Raw genomic sequence first — 15,591 nt, forward strand, 5'->3', positions numbered from 1 at the left:
GACCCGAATGTCTTGCGCAAATATTTGCTGGGCGTTCAAGCCACTGCAACGGCGCAGCAAGTCTGGTCGGCGTCCTGGATCTGCAGCTGACCCTCAACTGCCCCCACAGAGTGGAGGGAGTTGCAGGAAACAAACTGCTGCTTCACCCGGAATACTGCAGGCATGTATACCGCGTTTGCATGAGTTGGAAGTTGTCGTCGCCGACCTGATCTACCGAGTTCTTTCAGTCCGCAATGGCTCGGTGGTGCGGATCCTGTCGCCGAGAACAAAGAATATCCGGGTCCTGTCTTGCTGGGTTAGTAGCCAGCTTCTCCCATCTCGTGGCGCAGGCGCATGAAATCGCAAAGTGGGCTGGCTATCTACCACCGGGCACATGTCGAGCGTACTGGGTATTCCCGACGGCGTCCAAGAACCAAGCTCAGAAGAAGAACTAGAAGAGCCAATTCAGCCTTAATTGCCTCGCTAGGGAAGAAGCAATTGATGGACAGCCAGTCGTCATGTTTGCATTCTTTGAACACATAGTACAGTAACGATACGAAGTACGGAGTGGCTCGCTTGTGGTCAAACACAAGCTGGCAGCCCGCCCATACCTACTCCGTACCATAGCTAGCGCCCGTCTCCCGCAGTGTTCTCGTATGGGATCTGGGGGAGTTCCATCTTAGAACGTAGGAGCGGAAGGAATGCGTCCCCGCCGCCCAGGTCGGGACAAAAGACAAAAATAATCAGGTTGCATCCATGTATAGAGGTGCCGCGCCCAGCAAGTAGTGGCACTCTCCCAGTTCATTGAGAAGCTGGTCTGGTCAGCCATTGGCAAAGGGCTCATAAAACCGGCCAGCGAATGCGCTGCAACAGCAATGACCTCCCCCCTCCACCCTCTTAAAACTGATCCAATGAGCGAGCATAGAACCATCCTTGACGGCCGCTGGGATTAAGGAGTTCGTCTCCCGAGACTCCACGAATCCGGACTTGGACCTCGAGGCAGCCAATCCCTGGCGGGGGACACGCTGCGGGGAACTGGGACAGGAACACAGTGAATGCAGCTGCTCCATTTTCGTCGTCGTCCCCCACCCCTTCGGGCCTTCAGGGGCGAGAAGGTGAGTGAGGGCCAGCAGGAAGAGCCAGAATACACAGGGGAGCTAAACCTGTCATGGGGCCACGGAGAGAGGTCTGCGGTCGATAGGGAAGATAATAATCGAAGCAAGGCCGTGCAATCAGCAGCTGTGTTTCGTATATCTATCTTGAATGCTGGCTGGCTCCATCTAGGTCTAGCCTACTCCGTTGTCTTGCCCTGCCTTGGTTACTGGACCATCCGACTGCAAGACATCCATTGCATCCCCGCCAACTTCGCACAAACACCCTCAGTTGCTTGAGGAGCCTCGTTGTCACAACTACAGCTTCTTTCGACCAATCCCACTGACTAGGCTCAGCTGACCACCGACAAGAGTTTGGCTTGGTTCGTGTATTCTTGATTCTTGGTCTCTCGCCCCGGAGCACTTCCATCAAGTCCTGCCGGCCTACCCCACTACGAGGCGGCGGCGACAGCCCACGATCGAGGATCCCGATCTCGATCTGCTCAAGTGGAACACTTGCCGACTTTGGCGATAGCGCAGTTTGCGGCGCTGCGAAGACTTGAGATCCATCTGACAAAAGAACGGCGCCATGCCAGAGAACACCGTCCAACGGTCCCGCCAGTTACAGCTGTCGAGGACTCCCTTAAACTAACCATGAGACGTGGCAATCTAGTTCCAAAAAGTGTGTTAAACGGCTGAACTCCCAGAGCAGCTGTGCGCTCTAGCAACAACAACGGTAACCAAATTGCTGGTAATTGAGGGTTCGGCTCTTATTGTATAGGAGGGGTCGCACGACGAGAAACACTGGCCAGCGACCATTCGATCATCAAGCGAAGGCCGGCGGTGTGACGCTCCGGCACATCTTCGACCTTTCCTTCGTGGCGTCTTTTTTCTCCAGGCAGTCCCACTCCCAGGGCGACGTTTCAGCTTGCTTGCCGGTCAGGGAACTATCCACCGCGCCAGCCTGAAAGGCTGAGGTGACAGGCGATCCGAGACTTGGGAAAGAAGAAAAGAAAAACGACCCATCATCCGCCTGGTTCAGGGGCACCTAACGAAGACGGCCAGGGACAGGGGATCGAGAACTGCCTACTACGGAGCACCAGGAGACGAAACGGGCCCTTCCACAAACCGACCCGACAAGCAGGTGTGCATCCCATTGATCTGATCAACTCCGGTCGGTGTCTCTTTTCAGAAGGACGAAGATCAAAAAGGTGACTGGGACCCGAATACTGCCGCGCTGGCTTCCATTTTCACATGAATGAGGAAGGTCTGGTTACTTCGATCCGAGTTTGAATAGCCGCAACAAAGACGAGCAGCCGCAAGATACCAATTCTCAAACAGCTCAGACCAATCAGGGTGGGGGTCGTTTTTCAGTGCTTTAATATTCTGGCGTAAGTTGCTGGATGTCGACTAGCAACCAGCGGGTGGTGTTGTGCTGAGTCCGACAGACGCACTACGCAAGACGACCTGGAAGCTTGAAGCCGGGAGGTCTACAGATTGCGGCGCTTGGTGCAAACGTAGCGGTAAAAGGCGAGCCTAGCGCGTTGGGCGTAGCGCATCACCTCAGCGCAACAGCCAGGTATCGCAAGGCGCCGCGGAACGCACAGCGGCGCACGCGCGGGCGCGGGGCCCACAGCAGGTGGGACTGAACCCTTGCGGGTGGGCATTAAAAAAAGTTTGGCCCATCTCGTCAGGGGCCCGCCAGAATGGAGTTCCTCTCAGGATATGCTGCGGCCAGGGCCCCTTTATCCGCCTACCAAGTAGAGCCGCATCCACCATCCCGACCGACTCGTTCCAACTCCACGTCAGGAGCGACCCAAAAGAAACGATCGCGCATCCACGGCCACATTAGAACCTCGAGCGCCAGCACTTCGAGCAGCACGCGCACCGAGGTCCCGTCGTCGCCGCAACACAACGTCGCCCCGTGGCTGCACCAACCCGTCGTTGAGGCCAGCAGCGGTCTCGGACTCGACGCCGCACCACCCACCCTCGCACACTCGTCTGCTGCTGCGGCTGCTGCTCCCGCCTCCGCAGCTTCTGTCGCTGTGACATCAGTGAACGCGGCTAGTCGTGCAGCGCCCTTTGCCGAAGCCCAAGTCTCGCGGCACGATCAGCAGCGGGAACGGATGCCTGCGCCTGTCCGATACTATCAGAACAAGCAACTGCCGGCGACGCCCCGTCTCGACACCCACGACGCTACCTCCAACAAATACCTGACCAGTGGCAGCCTCTCGGAACCCACATCTGCCCGAACCCCGGCCTCCGCCGGCGCGACCGCCATTTCCACGCCCTTTGGCAACCCTGCCAACCACGCCCTCTCCGGTACTACCGCCTACCAGGATCGCCGCGCCCTCCAACATGCGGCCATGTTCCCCGAAAGCGGCGCGGGCTCCAAGGTCTTGGGGAATACCGCCTTCTCTCGTGCCGAGAGCGTCTCTAGCATCTCGGGAACCACCACGCGCACCATGCTCTCAAGCGAACCCGCCTACAATGCAGATCTGACGGCGCAGCAGAGCAAGCCGTTCGTCGTCCGGAATGGCCGCACCTACATTTCGGATCTGACACTGCCGTACCCCCTGCCCGTCGACCTCGAAGAACTCCACCGCCAGAGCCTACGGACACTGCTGCTGATGCAGCTTTTCGGGGGGCCAATATGTACGCCCGCATTCGTTGCGAAACCCCCCACTCGAGTTCTCGAAGTCGGCTGCGGTTCGGGATTCTGGAGCATGATGTGCTATCGGTACTACGAGAGACAGGGGTTGCACACCAACATCTCGTTCACAGGCATCGACATTACTCCTATTGCGCCCGGCGCAAGTGGTGCTGGCACCACGAGCGGTTCTGGTGCAGGCAACCGGGCATCGTCGTCTCCGGCCGGAGGTGCAAATGCCGCCGCCATGTCCGACGCCCGACCCGACAAAGACATGAAGTGGCGGTTTGTTCAACACGACATGCGGAGGTGTCCGTGGCCATTTTCGGACGGCGAGTTTGACCTCGTCATGGTTAAGGACATGTCGCTCGCGACGACATTGACGATGCAACAGTCGCTGATGGACGAGTATCTCCGCATTCTGGCGCCTGGAGGCACAATTGAATGCTGGGAAAGCGACCACACTCTACGCATGCTGCGGCCACACGTGCCTGAACCACCCTCCACCCCGGGTTTCCCTACCGCTGAAGACGACGGCGAGGATAGCAGCGGCGAGGACGATGATACGGAAGCCGCCCATCTCGGCTCATATGTCATGACGGCCAATACGCCGCTCAGCTCGCCGCTCAATAACTTCCTAGTAGAGTACAACGGTTGGGTTTCTCGTGCGCTCGAGATGCGCTCCCTATCCCCTGTGCCCTGCACCCTCCTCGGTCCGTTACTGGTACAAGAAGCCGAGGTCCTGACGGGGATGGGGAGCCGCCGGCTTGCCGTACCGCTATCTGAGGTGCGCTGGGAGCGCGAGGGCGTCGGCGGTGTCGTCACCAAGGACGGGAAGAGCTACATCGAGACGAAGGGGCGTGGAGCGGGGAACAGCGGGGCGCCCACGCGAAAGGCGTTAGACCCCGGGGCGGCGGCGTTGCGGAGGACGGCGCTCCTGACGGTGGTGCAGATGATACAGAACTTGGAGCACGTCCTCCGTGAGGTTAGCGGCAAGAGCCAGGACGAGTGGGATGGCTGGGTCGGCAAGATGATGAACGACCTGGTCAAAGGGAATGGGACCAGCTGGGGCGAGTGTCTCGAGGTTGGTGCGTGGTGGGCACGAAAACGGGTACCCGCGTGATCTATTCTCGGCTGTCTCGACTTTTACATAATATTGGGAAGCATCCAGCCTCCCCTAGGTCCACGGTTTCCAAGATGACCACGCCAAAACCAGAAACGCCACTCGCCAAACAATTCCCCCCCCCCCCCCCCCCCATCACAACAGCAAGTCTTTTTTGGTTATACAGCCAACACCCGGAACGCTGAATTATCATTTTTATGCTCCATCATACCTCTTCCTTAACGCCCGATATCGTTTAAGATAGTATCTATATACCCCAAAACGAGTCAGCAACCAGGATGGAGTCAAGTTGGGTTTTTTTGCTTTGCGCAGCCGCAACTTGCAGGGTTCCTAGAGCCAGATGGGATAGCCAGGGGAAGAAGAAAATGGGTTGGAAAGGGGAGGTATAGACGCGTGGAATATCTCTATTTTCGCTTCGTTTCCATCCTCCTTGTTTTGGTCTGGTGGGTGAGGGGGAAGCTGTATTGAGAAGGATGGGGATATTTTTTTGTTTTCCTTCTTTCTCCTTTCACAAAGCCACACCCCCCGTCTTGCCCCTTTTTACACCCGGGCATATTTCCCGGGCTCTTCTCGCCGTGGCTTTGCGCGCACGATATAGATGTTCTGGTCTCTTGTTTCCTTATGCATGGGTGGATGGACGATTGATGGATTGGATCATGGGTTGCTCTTTTCGCCTCCTTTTGTCTCATTTTGCTTATCGCAACCTCCCCAATCTTGGGTACTCCCGACGGCCCCCCCATTGCATATATATACGAGTTCTTCTAGGATATTGAATCGAACTCTTTACGACGGACACGTGCTTGGTGCTGCGGCAGTCTGAAAGAGAATACGAATCGCGCGCGGTGCTTGACTCATCTTCTATTTTCATGTTGCGCCACGCCCACACTTCATGGCGGAGCATGTGGGTGGGCTGAGGGAAATGGGGCACTGTCGTGGGTAATGCTGGAAGGTGCAGAGACGTTTACAAGAGGGCAAAGAAATAAAGGAAAAAAAAAGGGGGGTTAAGCAAAACACCTACAATGCCTCGATCTCTGCACAACGCGCCGGTGGAATTATGTCAGCCTTGTGTGTGCAAAAAGGAGAAAGAAAGAAAAAACGCATCTGTTGATTGTCGTCACGAAACAACTGGAAATGTAAACACACAGCACACACCTTTTCGCACAAACTCGGCCCGAGCGATCCCCTGGCGGATCTGCTCCGCGTCCTCGAGGTGCGCGTTGGCCATAAAGGCCCGGTGCAGCCGCGGCCGGAAGTAGTCGAATCCCTGCGGGTAGTCCTTGCCGAGGTTGAGCAGCTCTGTGTGTTGTCGTTGGTATGTAAATTAGAGCATATTCCAGATGTTTTGTCAGGTTGAGTGTCTGGTGTGAGCAGACAGGTTCAGGGGTATGAGCTCTCGAGGATCCAAAGAGGGAAGACATGAGTGAGATGGTATGTGAAAAAGTGAATCAATGCCTGCCTTTGTAGATGGTAATGACCTGCCTCCTCAACTCGGGGTTGAGTGGTGGCGACATTGCACTGCCTGAGTGAGCTGTCGCGATCTTCCGTCGTGGTTTAGTTGATGAGAGGCCGAGATATCCGTATGGCATTCCTCGGAGGTGGGCAGGCAGCCCGCTATCTTATCGGTGCACTACAGTGGGCTAACGACCTGCAGTGGATGGCGGCTCCAAAACTCCCCCGGGCCGTCGTCTATTCTGTCAAACGGCCGGAAATAGAGCATTCCCTCGGCTTTGACTACCTTACCTAAATCTCGTAAACTGACTAAATATCGTAAAGTTTACGCCGCGGCCCCTAGTTCTTTTTGTTCTCGATATTCGGACGAAGTAGCTGATGCTCTCAAAAGCCAAGCGGGCGACGGCGGGCGGGCGGGCGCTAACATTAGGCACGTAAGGGCTCCGCTGCCATTCAAGCGTGCCATCAACGGCCGTAGTTGACAAACCGCCCGTCGCCCGTCTCCCCGCGCTACTTCCGTCTTGAGTTGTGTGCGCCGTGAGCTCTCGGTGATGGCTCGCACTCAATAAAGGGAGAAGCAAGCCCCCTAGATCAAGAGAGAAACAGTTCGCATCCTCTCAGTACAGTAGTAGCATACGCAGACAGTTCACTCGAACATCATGGCTCACTCAAGCCCGAATCACCTAGTGGCCCGCCCTGGCAGTAGTGCCTTGCGATTTCTTGTCTGTCGCCCTTCTCCTCCAGCCTCTAGATCGCAGTTTCTTTCATCACTGCCGTTCGCAGTCCGTCTGAGCTCCAGCAGGGCGACAGACAGCAGCTCGTCATCCCTGCCGCCGCCGCCGCCGCCCTCGAGATGGATCACCGAGCTCCGTGCTCGCGTCGGCAAGTGCATCAGCTTCGGCTGTGACAACCAGCAGATATCGCGGGCGGCGGCTGTCGCCCGTGCGATCGCCCTTGAGTGGAGAGACTTGCTTGCCGGGAGCGAAGGTTTCCTGACGGGCGGCCGGCGCGGGCTCGACCGGCATAAGATTGCCTGGGGGGAGATGGACAGCTTTGTAAGTGACTGACTGACCCCTTTACCGACACTTGGTATAAACAACAGGCCGAGCCATTTTCGCTAACCACTTGCTTTGCCGGTCAGGGGCACGTCAACAACGTCAACTACTACCGCTACGCTGAGTCGGCCAGAGTCAACTGGATCACCAACTTCGCTGTCCATGTCGACCCGGCTCACCGGTCGGAGTGGTCTGAGCTCATGTCTCCCAAGGCGACGGGGCTGATCATGCGCAGTCTCAAGGCCAACTTCAAATTTGTGGGTGCATGCCTGAAACCCGCTCCCCTGTGTACAAGTGTACCGTGACTACTAGTACCGAGTAAGGGGAGGGACGATGCCGTTTAGGTGTCTAGGTATCTCAGGCACCCGCTGACTGACTGAAAATCCAACCTAATGCAGCCAATGGTCTACCCAGACAACATCTCAGTCTACCACAAGCTGCGGACGAAGCCGGAGAGGGACGCAGCGCCGAGCGCCTTCATGCTCGACTGTGTCATCCTGTCGCACCAGCACCGAAGGATTGCTGCGAGACTGGAGGAGGACATCGTCATCTACGACTACAAGGCGGCGAGGAAGGCCAGCATGCCGCCTTTCATGCTGGATCTGTTCGCGGAGACGTACAAACTGCAAGTGGAAGAGACGGCGAGGGCGAGAGGACGGATATGGGACCTTATCGCGGCTGTAGAGAGGCTCGAGAAGGAAACGTGGGATCGGGAAGATGCAGTGGAGGACATGGGAAGCTTGAAAGGAGCGCACAAAGTCTAGGTGTGAGGTTCTTTTGTTTTATGTGCTCTCTTCGGACCCTTTTTCCCTCTATTTTTCTCTTTTTGTTTTGCATATAGACCGAACATACAACATCTCAAGATAACTTAGTTTTTAGCGCACGGTTTTGCCACGAGTAGGGTGCTATTAGCAACGGGTACCGGACGTACCTATCCGGCCAACCGAAGGCGGAAGGTCGGGAGTCGGGAGGAGCTGTGCCAAGGTCAAGCTCCGGAGCGAGGGGGTCGGGGTGTCGATACTCGATACCTACCTTGTCTCCCGAGTTGCTTACTCACGGCCTGTTCAACTTTCCACGGTGCATACCGAGGTACGGAGTAGCTCTGGGGAGAGAAAGAGACTTGAAGAAAGAGACACTGTCTCGACGCAAGCGTTGCAATGAGTGAGATCACCGGTCAAAGCCTCAACAGCCCGAAATAAACCCGGCCAGCGAATGCCATTCTATCCAGCGCGACGTAGCAACCACTCGTGTGTCTATGATCTGACTGCGGCTGGAGTCGGGATCACAACACGGCTCAGCGGGTCTCAAGAAGAAGAAGAAGACTGTGATTGGCACGGATGAATAGTTTTCTGTGCAGTACTGATTGTAAACACCTGCCGCCACTCGCATTAAGTTTCTTGCGATATAGGTCAAGGGTGAGATAACGCCTACGGTCCCGGAGGAAGCCCCTTCTTAGGTGTCGATGTGATCTAGGCTTGAGACATTGAATGGGCTGCGTCAGGCAGCTTTGCGTCACGGGCTTCGAGAGACACATGCCGACTGAGGCAAGGAATAGCGTCGACAGATGTGTGTGATGCCATGATCTGCCACTATCTCAACAACAGTTCAAGAACCCTTCAACTGCCCAACTCTGGGCATTTGAGTGAGGCCCGAGTCACCTAGTCATTCTTCGGAAGATGGCAACGGGGTACGGAGATATATCACTCGGCATCTCACGGAAGGCGGGCGGGACTAGAATCGGCTGTTCAGCAAAAGCCTCACTCGCAGGGAACTAGTCGTGGACATGGCATGCTCCGCTAGCTCAAGTGCGTGGTGGGGAGAAGGGGGAAACCTGCGCGGGGCAGCGGCCAAGAGATCGTCCAAAGTTTTACTTAGGGCCCCTCCAAGGACGGCCCGACCAACCTCCACTCACGTTGAAGAGGGAGACAGCCAACAGGGCAGCAAAGCCGCTAAGGTGACTCTATGGCTCCGGCTTGCCTCTCTTGAAATGGTGCCATAGATGTGGGGTAATTCCTGCAGCGGGGCCAGAAGCAGTGGAGAAATGTTCAAAACTTTCTGTAGGTACGTGACACTCCATGCTCCGTACTCCGTACGACGCTGTAAATTGCATCTTAGAAACTGGCCAATCCAGCAGGAGGCGTGGGCTCAAATGCCGGCAAGGAGACCGCCTCCCTTCCCGTGAAATGCTTGGCAATCGTGGAGGTGGAAGGTAGGTGGAGAGGGATGCTTCCGCTGCAGTGCGTGTAACTCTCGGTTTGGTCACCCGCCGTCAATCTCGCCATTCTGTGCGATCCAACTCTGTTATCAGGGAAAATAGACAGAACCAACTCCGGGCGTGACCGCCTTGGTTCTATGTGTCGTGTGAGGTTAGGTAGGCAGGCATGTGGGTACGTACTCCGTGAATGTACCATATGTCTGCCTGTACTTGCAGCAAACACTAGTACCGGAAGTTTGGAGAAATAAGCATCTACCGCCTGTACCGGTGGCTGCAGGACGACGCTGATGTCGTGGTGGCGGCCACACTCAGCGCCACCTGACCGCATCGTGCTTCGAGCCGGTGAAACAAATTAATTTCAGCTTGGCCGCTGCTTGATTTCCATGCTGATGGTCGGAGGTAAAGCATTTTTGGGGCAGGCTTCAATGTTCGGCAGGAGGGGCGGGCTTGTTAGTGAGGGGTGACGAGGGCTAGAAAGCACGCGATGATCGGCATCGTAATTGCCTTGCACCCTCTTTGATGGACCGCTGCATGTGCCGCAGCGCCCACTGTACCTGAACACACCGCCACGCTTCACTCAAAAGGGCGTGATCGATTGGTGATGTTAATGGATGCTAGTTTTGCGTCGTATACAGGTCAATTCGTGCAGCTCTGGGCAGCCTGTCAAGCATTATTTTGCATCAAATAAGGCGTGAGCTTTCCCCGCACCCACCTTCCATATCGGCGCTCACTGGCCTTGGGGCACGTGGGGCGTGATGCATTGCTCAAAGCCCCGTCCGACGACAGATCGACTACCTAGTGAAACTTAGCATGCTCGTGCTCTCCATTCGCACGACAAGAACCTATAAATGGGAAGACGGGATCGGATATTTACCTGTGGGAGAACATCAATACCAAGTCATTACCAGGTTCTGTGCGCGCAGAACGCGGGGTGCGGCCTGAATCCCCTCTTCCGCTATATCATTGCCCAAAAGGGTGATAGGCCTCTTTTTGCTGTGGTGTGGTACCGATATTTCTTCAACAACCGGATAGCTCATTGTTGACGGGATACGCACTGACAATTGCAATCTCTCTGGGAGGTAGTCAGTCAGTCAGCATTGTCTGTGCCCATCCAGCTGGTGAGGACCCCAATCATCAGTCAGCCCGGATTCATGCTAACTTGGTCTTAGCCGGCCCTCCCTCCCTTTGTGAATAGAAAAGATTAAGCAACATCAGAAGAGCCAGTCCACACAATATTCAATGAGTGTTAGGCTATAACAGAAAAGAGAAAGAAAAATACACAACAACGGGGAAAATAACGGTCCCCATGCTATCAGCTGTCAGCCGTTGTGCTGGATTCAGACCACAAGGTGATTCAGGAGAGAAAATGCGAGTACTAGTCAGCGCCAAGCGTTGGCGGTTACTCCGCTCCGGACTCTGCTTGGATTTCCAGCACAATATTCAAGCAGCCACTCGGCCTTGGTCTCCCTTGCACTTGTACGAGCACTGGACAGCACCTATGTACCACTCCGTATCTTGAGTTACTATCGTAGCGGGAATGGGACTACCTATTTCCTGCTAATATTGGCCAGACCACGCCTGAGAAAACTTGAGGATACCAAGTCCTATTTGAGCTCCACCGACCCCTGTTTCGCAGTTTTGCCCAACATCAGACTGCGAAGCACTGCTCCAACAAGAATCCGCTCTGTACTGATATAAATGCCCCACCGCATGTACCGCCTAGTTTAGTTACTTCAGTTATCAGCTTGGCATGCTCCATCCCGAAAACCTCAGCCTCCAAATCCAAAATCCGCTTTTCTCCTTTTAACTCTCTCCAACCCTGGAAATAGGAGCCTAACCGTTTGGATCGTGCAACTATCCCCCCCAACCCACGAACTCGAAATTCAATACCCGGCGCATGACGAACTTGTCGGCTTTTCGGTTTTCCCTATTGTGCGATTGTGGGCTGGCGGTGACGCAGGCCGCGTAACTTTGCCACTCCCCCGGGATTGCGGCCGAGGAGGAGGAGAAGGAGGCTTGGTTAGGTTTGGCTGGAGGAAAGAGTCTTTGCTCGTGCAGCCGCCCCCCGCAACCCTCTTCAGCAGGTGCTGGGCTGGCTCAGAACAAGATTCTGGGTCAGCAGAAGCGTATGCCTCGGGCGACAAATTTAGCAAAGCGACAGCAGGGAGCGAGCAACCAGCGCGACACCAGACACGAAAATGGCCTGGTAGGCCCTGGGAGGCGCGTCGTCAAGCAGAAGAGCCAGGTTCAGCTCGATGGCAGCCCCAGACCTGCTGTCGACAATGCCGTCGCACCGCCCGTCCCATCCGCGCCCGCCGCCGCCAATGGTTTCGCGCCGCATCTCGACGACATGCCCCCCGAGCACAAGGCGGCCGAGCTGCTGCGGAGAGAGTCGCTAGGCACCTACTCGGGGTCTTCCTCGACCGACTCCCTGCTGATCCCTCCCGCGCACTCCGTTCCCGAGGAGGCGCACCGCCGGATCGACGTCAACGATGCGAAGAACAACAACGTCCATCGCGACCCGGGTCCCTTGGACTTGGCCCTCACGGTGCTCCGATCGTGTCCGATCCACGACACCATCGCCATTCTCATCATCCTCATGCAAGTGTCGCCGGCCGCTTTGGCTACTATCTACATGCTCTTCACACTTCTCACCTTCGTCCCTCCGGTCACCACGAGCTCCGGCCTCAGCATTGCTGAAATCTTCGACGGCAATCAAGGGACGCCCTCGCTAACGACATTGATCTGCATGGACGTGATTATGCTGGGAATATGGCTGTTTCTCTGGGCACCAATGCAGCGGTTTATCTTGGATCTTGCCCAGGTCGTCATCTCGTTGACGCTAGGAGGGGGAGGCAGCTCGAGAGAGGGCACGACAAACAACATCCTCCTCTGCGTCGCCATTGTGGGCATCTCCCAATGGACGCGTCATGCACGGTGGACTGGCCTGTCACACCTGGGCTCGATATTTGGATCGAATAGCTTGTTCTCCCTTCGCCCCGAGGACAGCTTCAGCCCGTCCGTTCGGTCTTTCGACAAGAAGGGACCCTACGGGTGGGTCAGGAGCATCCTGGCCATCCATATTCTCACTCAAGGGCTGGTCCGCTATATCCGAGAGTGGTATCTACGACGCGAGAGGCGCGACATGCAGTCCCAGAGCATGTTGGACCCCGAGGCGGGCAAGTCGGTTTCCTTCCCGAGCGAAGGTTCCTCAGATGCCGCCATTATGGCAGCAGACAGCGATGCTCATCTGCAAACGAGTGCGGTCACGATTACCACGAAGAAGAGGCGCAAGCAGAGTGCACAGGTCCGAATTCGGCAGCCCCTCTGGGCGGCCCTCGCAAGTACGAAAATTGTCATGGTTAAAGAGTATGAACTTTCTCATGCGGCCGCCGAATCCGCCGGATCCGATGCCACTGATATTCACAACCTGGGCAATGCGCCGTTCAACAAACAGCCTAAGCAAATATGGATCTGCTATGTCGGTTGTGATGAGGTCTGCTTCAACACAAGCCACTTTCCAGATTCAATGGATGTCCCCGAGGACGAGAGCAAGTCGGGTGTGGACTACGCCAAGCCATTTTACGTCATGGTGAACAACGCCGTATGGCAACCGACGCGCATCACTCCGATTGAGGACGGCGAGGAGGAAGATCAGCAAGGCACACGCTGGACGGGCGACATATATGGACTCACGCCGTTGTCGAATTACGAATGCGAGTTTATCAGCACTCGAACTGGTGAGATTCTTTTCTCTACGAGCGTGAGGACCATACAGGCCAAGAGCAAGGACCTCGAAGTCGTATCAAAAACACCCGGAAATCAGCGAGCCCATAACCGCCATGATTCACCGGCGACGACCCTCAGAGCTTCCATCGCTGCGGCCGAAGCCAAGCTGGCTGACGAGAAGGCTCGCCTCAAGGCTGTCCGCAAGGACAACAACCGCAAGATAAACGCCACGAAGAAGGAGATCGAGAAGCTTGCTGCGGCAGCTCAATCGGCAGGAGGCGACGATGAGAAGTTCAGGCAAAAGGTTGCGCAGAATAACATCCAGGAGAAACGGGCCGAGGAATCCATTGCGGAACTTGACGCCGAGCTTAAAGAACTGGAGAGTGTGCCGGAGGAACTTCTCAACCAATACCGTTCTAAGCAAAGTGCTTGGGCAGCCGAAAAACCCCAGTTCGACAAGGCCCGTTCAGCATTCAAGGTCTTCAAGGCGACGATTGACAAGGATACCAAGTGCTTGGAGGAGGAGCAAGCTAGTTTGCAAGCGAAACGAAACAAGATTGCCACCCGCATCGCCAAAGTCGACGACGAGCACAACCGCATTACGGATGCAAACGCCAGGGGTTTGGGTGAGGCTGAGCGTCGCCGACAGGAGCGTGCTGCTCTCGAGTCCGACATGGCGCGCTCAGAGCAGCTTCTCAGAGATCGCATCAATTCTCTACGTGTCGTCAACATTGGGAAACAGGCCCAAGTTCACGAGATGGCGAACCAGATGCAGGCATACTTGTCCAGCTTCCAGGATGATGCTGCGTACGACCCAGGCTCCCCGTCGAACCAGTATGCGTCTGGTCCCTGGAACGTGTCGGCGACGCAGTTCAACGCCCAGTCCATCTGGCCGTCCGCAACAATGCCGCCCCAATCTAGCTCTATTCTTCCGCCGCCGCATGTCTCATCCTTTCCCAACCTGCTCGCTACCAACCAAAGCACCGCACCACAGCAGAAGACTAGAGGTCGTTCTTCTTCGATGCTTAGCAATGTTTCAGGCTTCACCCAGTCCACAGAGTCGGACGAGCGCGAGAGCAACGGTCATACGGTCATGGCAACCACCGCGCCGCCGGGCCACGCTCACGCTCACCGCAGCGTCTATGGAGCGCCAGGCACCATGACTCGCGGACCTACAGGCTTTCATTTCTCACACCAGCGGGGTGACGGCTTGGGGTCCGGGTCCGGGTTTGGGTCCGGATCTGGTTCTGGTTCGGGATCGGGATTCGCTTCGGAACGCAGTAGCATGCGGTCTGGAAGTGGAAGCGGTGCGAGCCTCCGGGATGCTGTAAGCCCAGCTTGATGTATTGGGACGCTTTCTCGTATCTTGGTGATTCTATGGTCGTTGACTTGTGCTCTCGGGCTCTTTGTCGTGTCTGTCTATTCTAGACCATTCAATGTGCATTTGGCCGAAGTGTGTTCCAGTGCCGCAGTTCTAGGTAGATTAGATTGCCGAATGGAGAATGCAAAAAGTTTCTGACTTCACTTATGACTACTACGATATGCACTCTGCATCACTAGCACTATGGTATCTTTTCGTTTCCGCACTGATGCTAGCCTCCCATTCCAGTGACTTGCTCGGTAACATCGACTCATCGGATCTTGAAGATACCTATGTGCGACACACTAAATTGACATGATAAAAGTGCGAAGTTGTTGCTGGTCGCTCTTATGCTTCTAGTCCTAATGTCACCTTGCTACTTCAATAACAGCAAGTAACATTATGTTAAATTTAAGAGATTTCTGCGCATATGTATCCGTACCTTGGCTATGTACGCTCTCTGATACCCAAAGTGTGTCATAGAGCAACATATCAGTCTTTACTTTTGGAAGACTTGCAGAAGATAATTAGCAGTAGATGTTTTCTTTCGTCTACTCTAAGAGCGACTTCCACAGTTGGATCTACTACCAAATGAAATTTCTTATACCTATCACTATGCACACACCAAAATGAACCTACAGTACATATATCTCAATGTATTTCATACTCTTGCTATTTTCAACAAGAGAGAAGGCGCTATTAAAAAGATCTCCAACATTAGAACGTTGGAGTAAGACCTACCTGCCTTGTGCGGGAATGCGACGTAAATATACGTCAAGGACAAAAGTAAGCAGCTCACTCCCATATATAACGACTATTGGTCTTTCTCTTAAAATTCTTTTTTTCTCCTTTTTTTATATATACATACCGTGACTCTTTTTGCGACTCCCGCGCGCTTTTGTCTTGAGACATAATGAGAATCTAATTCAAAGCCCTATCC

The 15,591-nt window shown here is 55.1% G+C and overlaps 5 protein-coding genes across 5 annotated transcripts; 3 read left to right on the top strand and 2 right to left on the bottom strand.

Annotated features, from left to right (window-relative positions):
* Positions 1-2,776: 2,776 nt before the first annotated feature.
* B0T26DRAFT_638975 (uncharacterized protein) lies at positions 2,777-4,843 on the top strand (the record flags this gene model as incomplete). Its single annotated transcript, XM_060437095.1, has 2 exons — positions 2,777-3,890; positions 3,951-4,843. 2 exons carry the CDS (start codon positions 2,777-2,779, stop codon positions 4,841-4,843), a joined length of 2,007 nt encoding a protein of 668 aa, XP_060300325.1.
* A 116-nt stretch (positions 4,844-4,959) lies between these two features.
* B0T26DRAFT_694693 (uncharacterized protein) lies at positions 4,960-6,836 on the bottom strand. The gene is made up of 4 exons (XM_060441252.1): positions 6,300-6,836; positions 5,996-6,139; positions 5,862-5,874; positions 4,960-5,090 (listed from the first exon to the last, which is right to left on the bottom strand). The coding sequence occupies exons 1-4, from the start codon at positions 6,427-6,429 to the stop codon at positions 5,039-5,041; spliced, it is 339 nt and encodes a 112-aa protein (XP_060300326.1). The 5' UTR covers positions 6,430-6,836; the 3' UTR covers positions 4,960-5,038.
* Positions 6,837-6,951: 115 nt separating this feature from the next.
* Positions 6,952-8,111, top strand: B0T26DRAFT_637038 (thioesterase-like superfamily-domain-containing protein; the record flags this gene model as incomplete). The annotated part of the gene is made up of 3 exons (XM_060436893.1): positions 6,952-7,347; positions 7,434-7,643; positions 7,746-8,111. 3 exons carry the CDS (start codon positions 6,952-6,954, stop codon positions 8,109-8,111), a joined length of 972 nt encoding a protein of 323 aa, XP_060300327.1.
* A 209-nt stretch (positions 8,112-8,320) lies between these two features.
* B0T26DRAFT_137794 (uncharacterized protein) lies at positions 8,321-9,202 on the bottom strand. Its single transcript, XM_060433384.1, has 3 exons — positions 9,006-9,202; positions 8,779-8,930; positions 8,321-8,720 (listed from the first exon to the last, which is right to left on the bottom strand). Exons 1-3 carry the CDS (start codon positions 9,056-9,058, stop codon positions 8,530-8,532), a joined length of 396 nt encoding a protein of 131 aa, XP_060300328.1. The 5' UTR covers positions 9,059-9,202; the 3' UTR covers positions 8,321-8,529.
* Positions 9,203-11,260: 2,058 nt separating this feature from the next.
* B0T26DRAFT_738182 (uncharacterized protein) lies at positions 11,261-14,633 on the top strand (the record flags this gene model as incomplete). Its single annotated transcript, XM_060443554.1, has 2 exons — positions 11,261-11,284; positions 11,688-14,633. The coding sequence occupies 2 exons, from the start codon at positions 11,261-11,263 to the stop codon at positions 14,631-14,633; spliced, it is 2,970 nt and encodes a 989-aa protein (XP_060300329.1).
* Positions 14,634-15,591: the final 958 nt, after the last annotated feature.

Source organism: Lasiosphaeria miniovina (assembly GCF_030549165.1).
Source record: "Lasiosphaeria miniovina strain SMH2392-1A chromosome Unknown B0T26scaffold_2, whole genome shotgun sequence".
Lineage (NCBI taxonomy): Eukaryota > Fungi > Ascomycota > Sordariomycetes > Sordariales > Lasiosphaeriaceae > Lasiosphaeria > Lasiosphaeria miniovina.

Excerpts from the sequence above, each read along its gene's own strand:
- B0T26DRAFT_694693 (XM_060441252.1), bottom strand. The coding sequence starts at position 6,429 with ATGCCATACGGATATCTCGGCCTCTCATCAACTAAACCACGACGGAAG. Across the intron at positions 6,140-6,299 it reads GGTCATTACCATCTACAAAG|AGCTGCTCAACCTCGGCAAG; the intron begins GCAGGCATTGAT and ends GACAACACACAG.
- B0T26DRAFT_137794 (XM_060433384.1), bottom strand. The coding sequence starts at position 9,058 with ATGCCGAGTGATATATCTCCGTACCCCGTTGCCATCTTCCGAAGAATG. Across the intron at positions 8,931-9,005 it reads ATCTTCCGAAGAATGACTAG|ATCATGGCATCACACACATC; the intron begins GTGACTCGGGCC and ends AGATAGTGGCAG. Across the intron at positions 8,721-8,778 it reads AAGGGGCTTCCTCCGGGACC|GTGTTTACAATCAGTACTGC; the intron begins GTAGGCGTTATC and ends GAGTGGCGGCAG.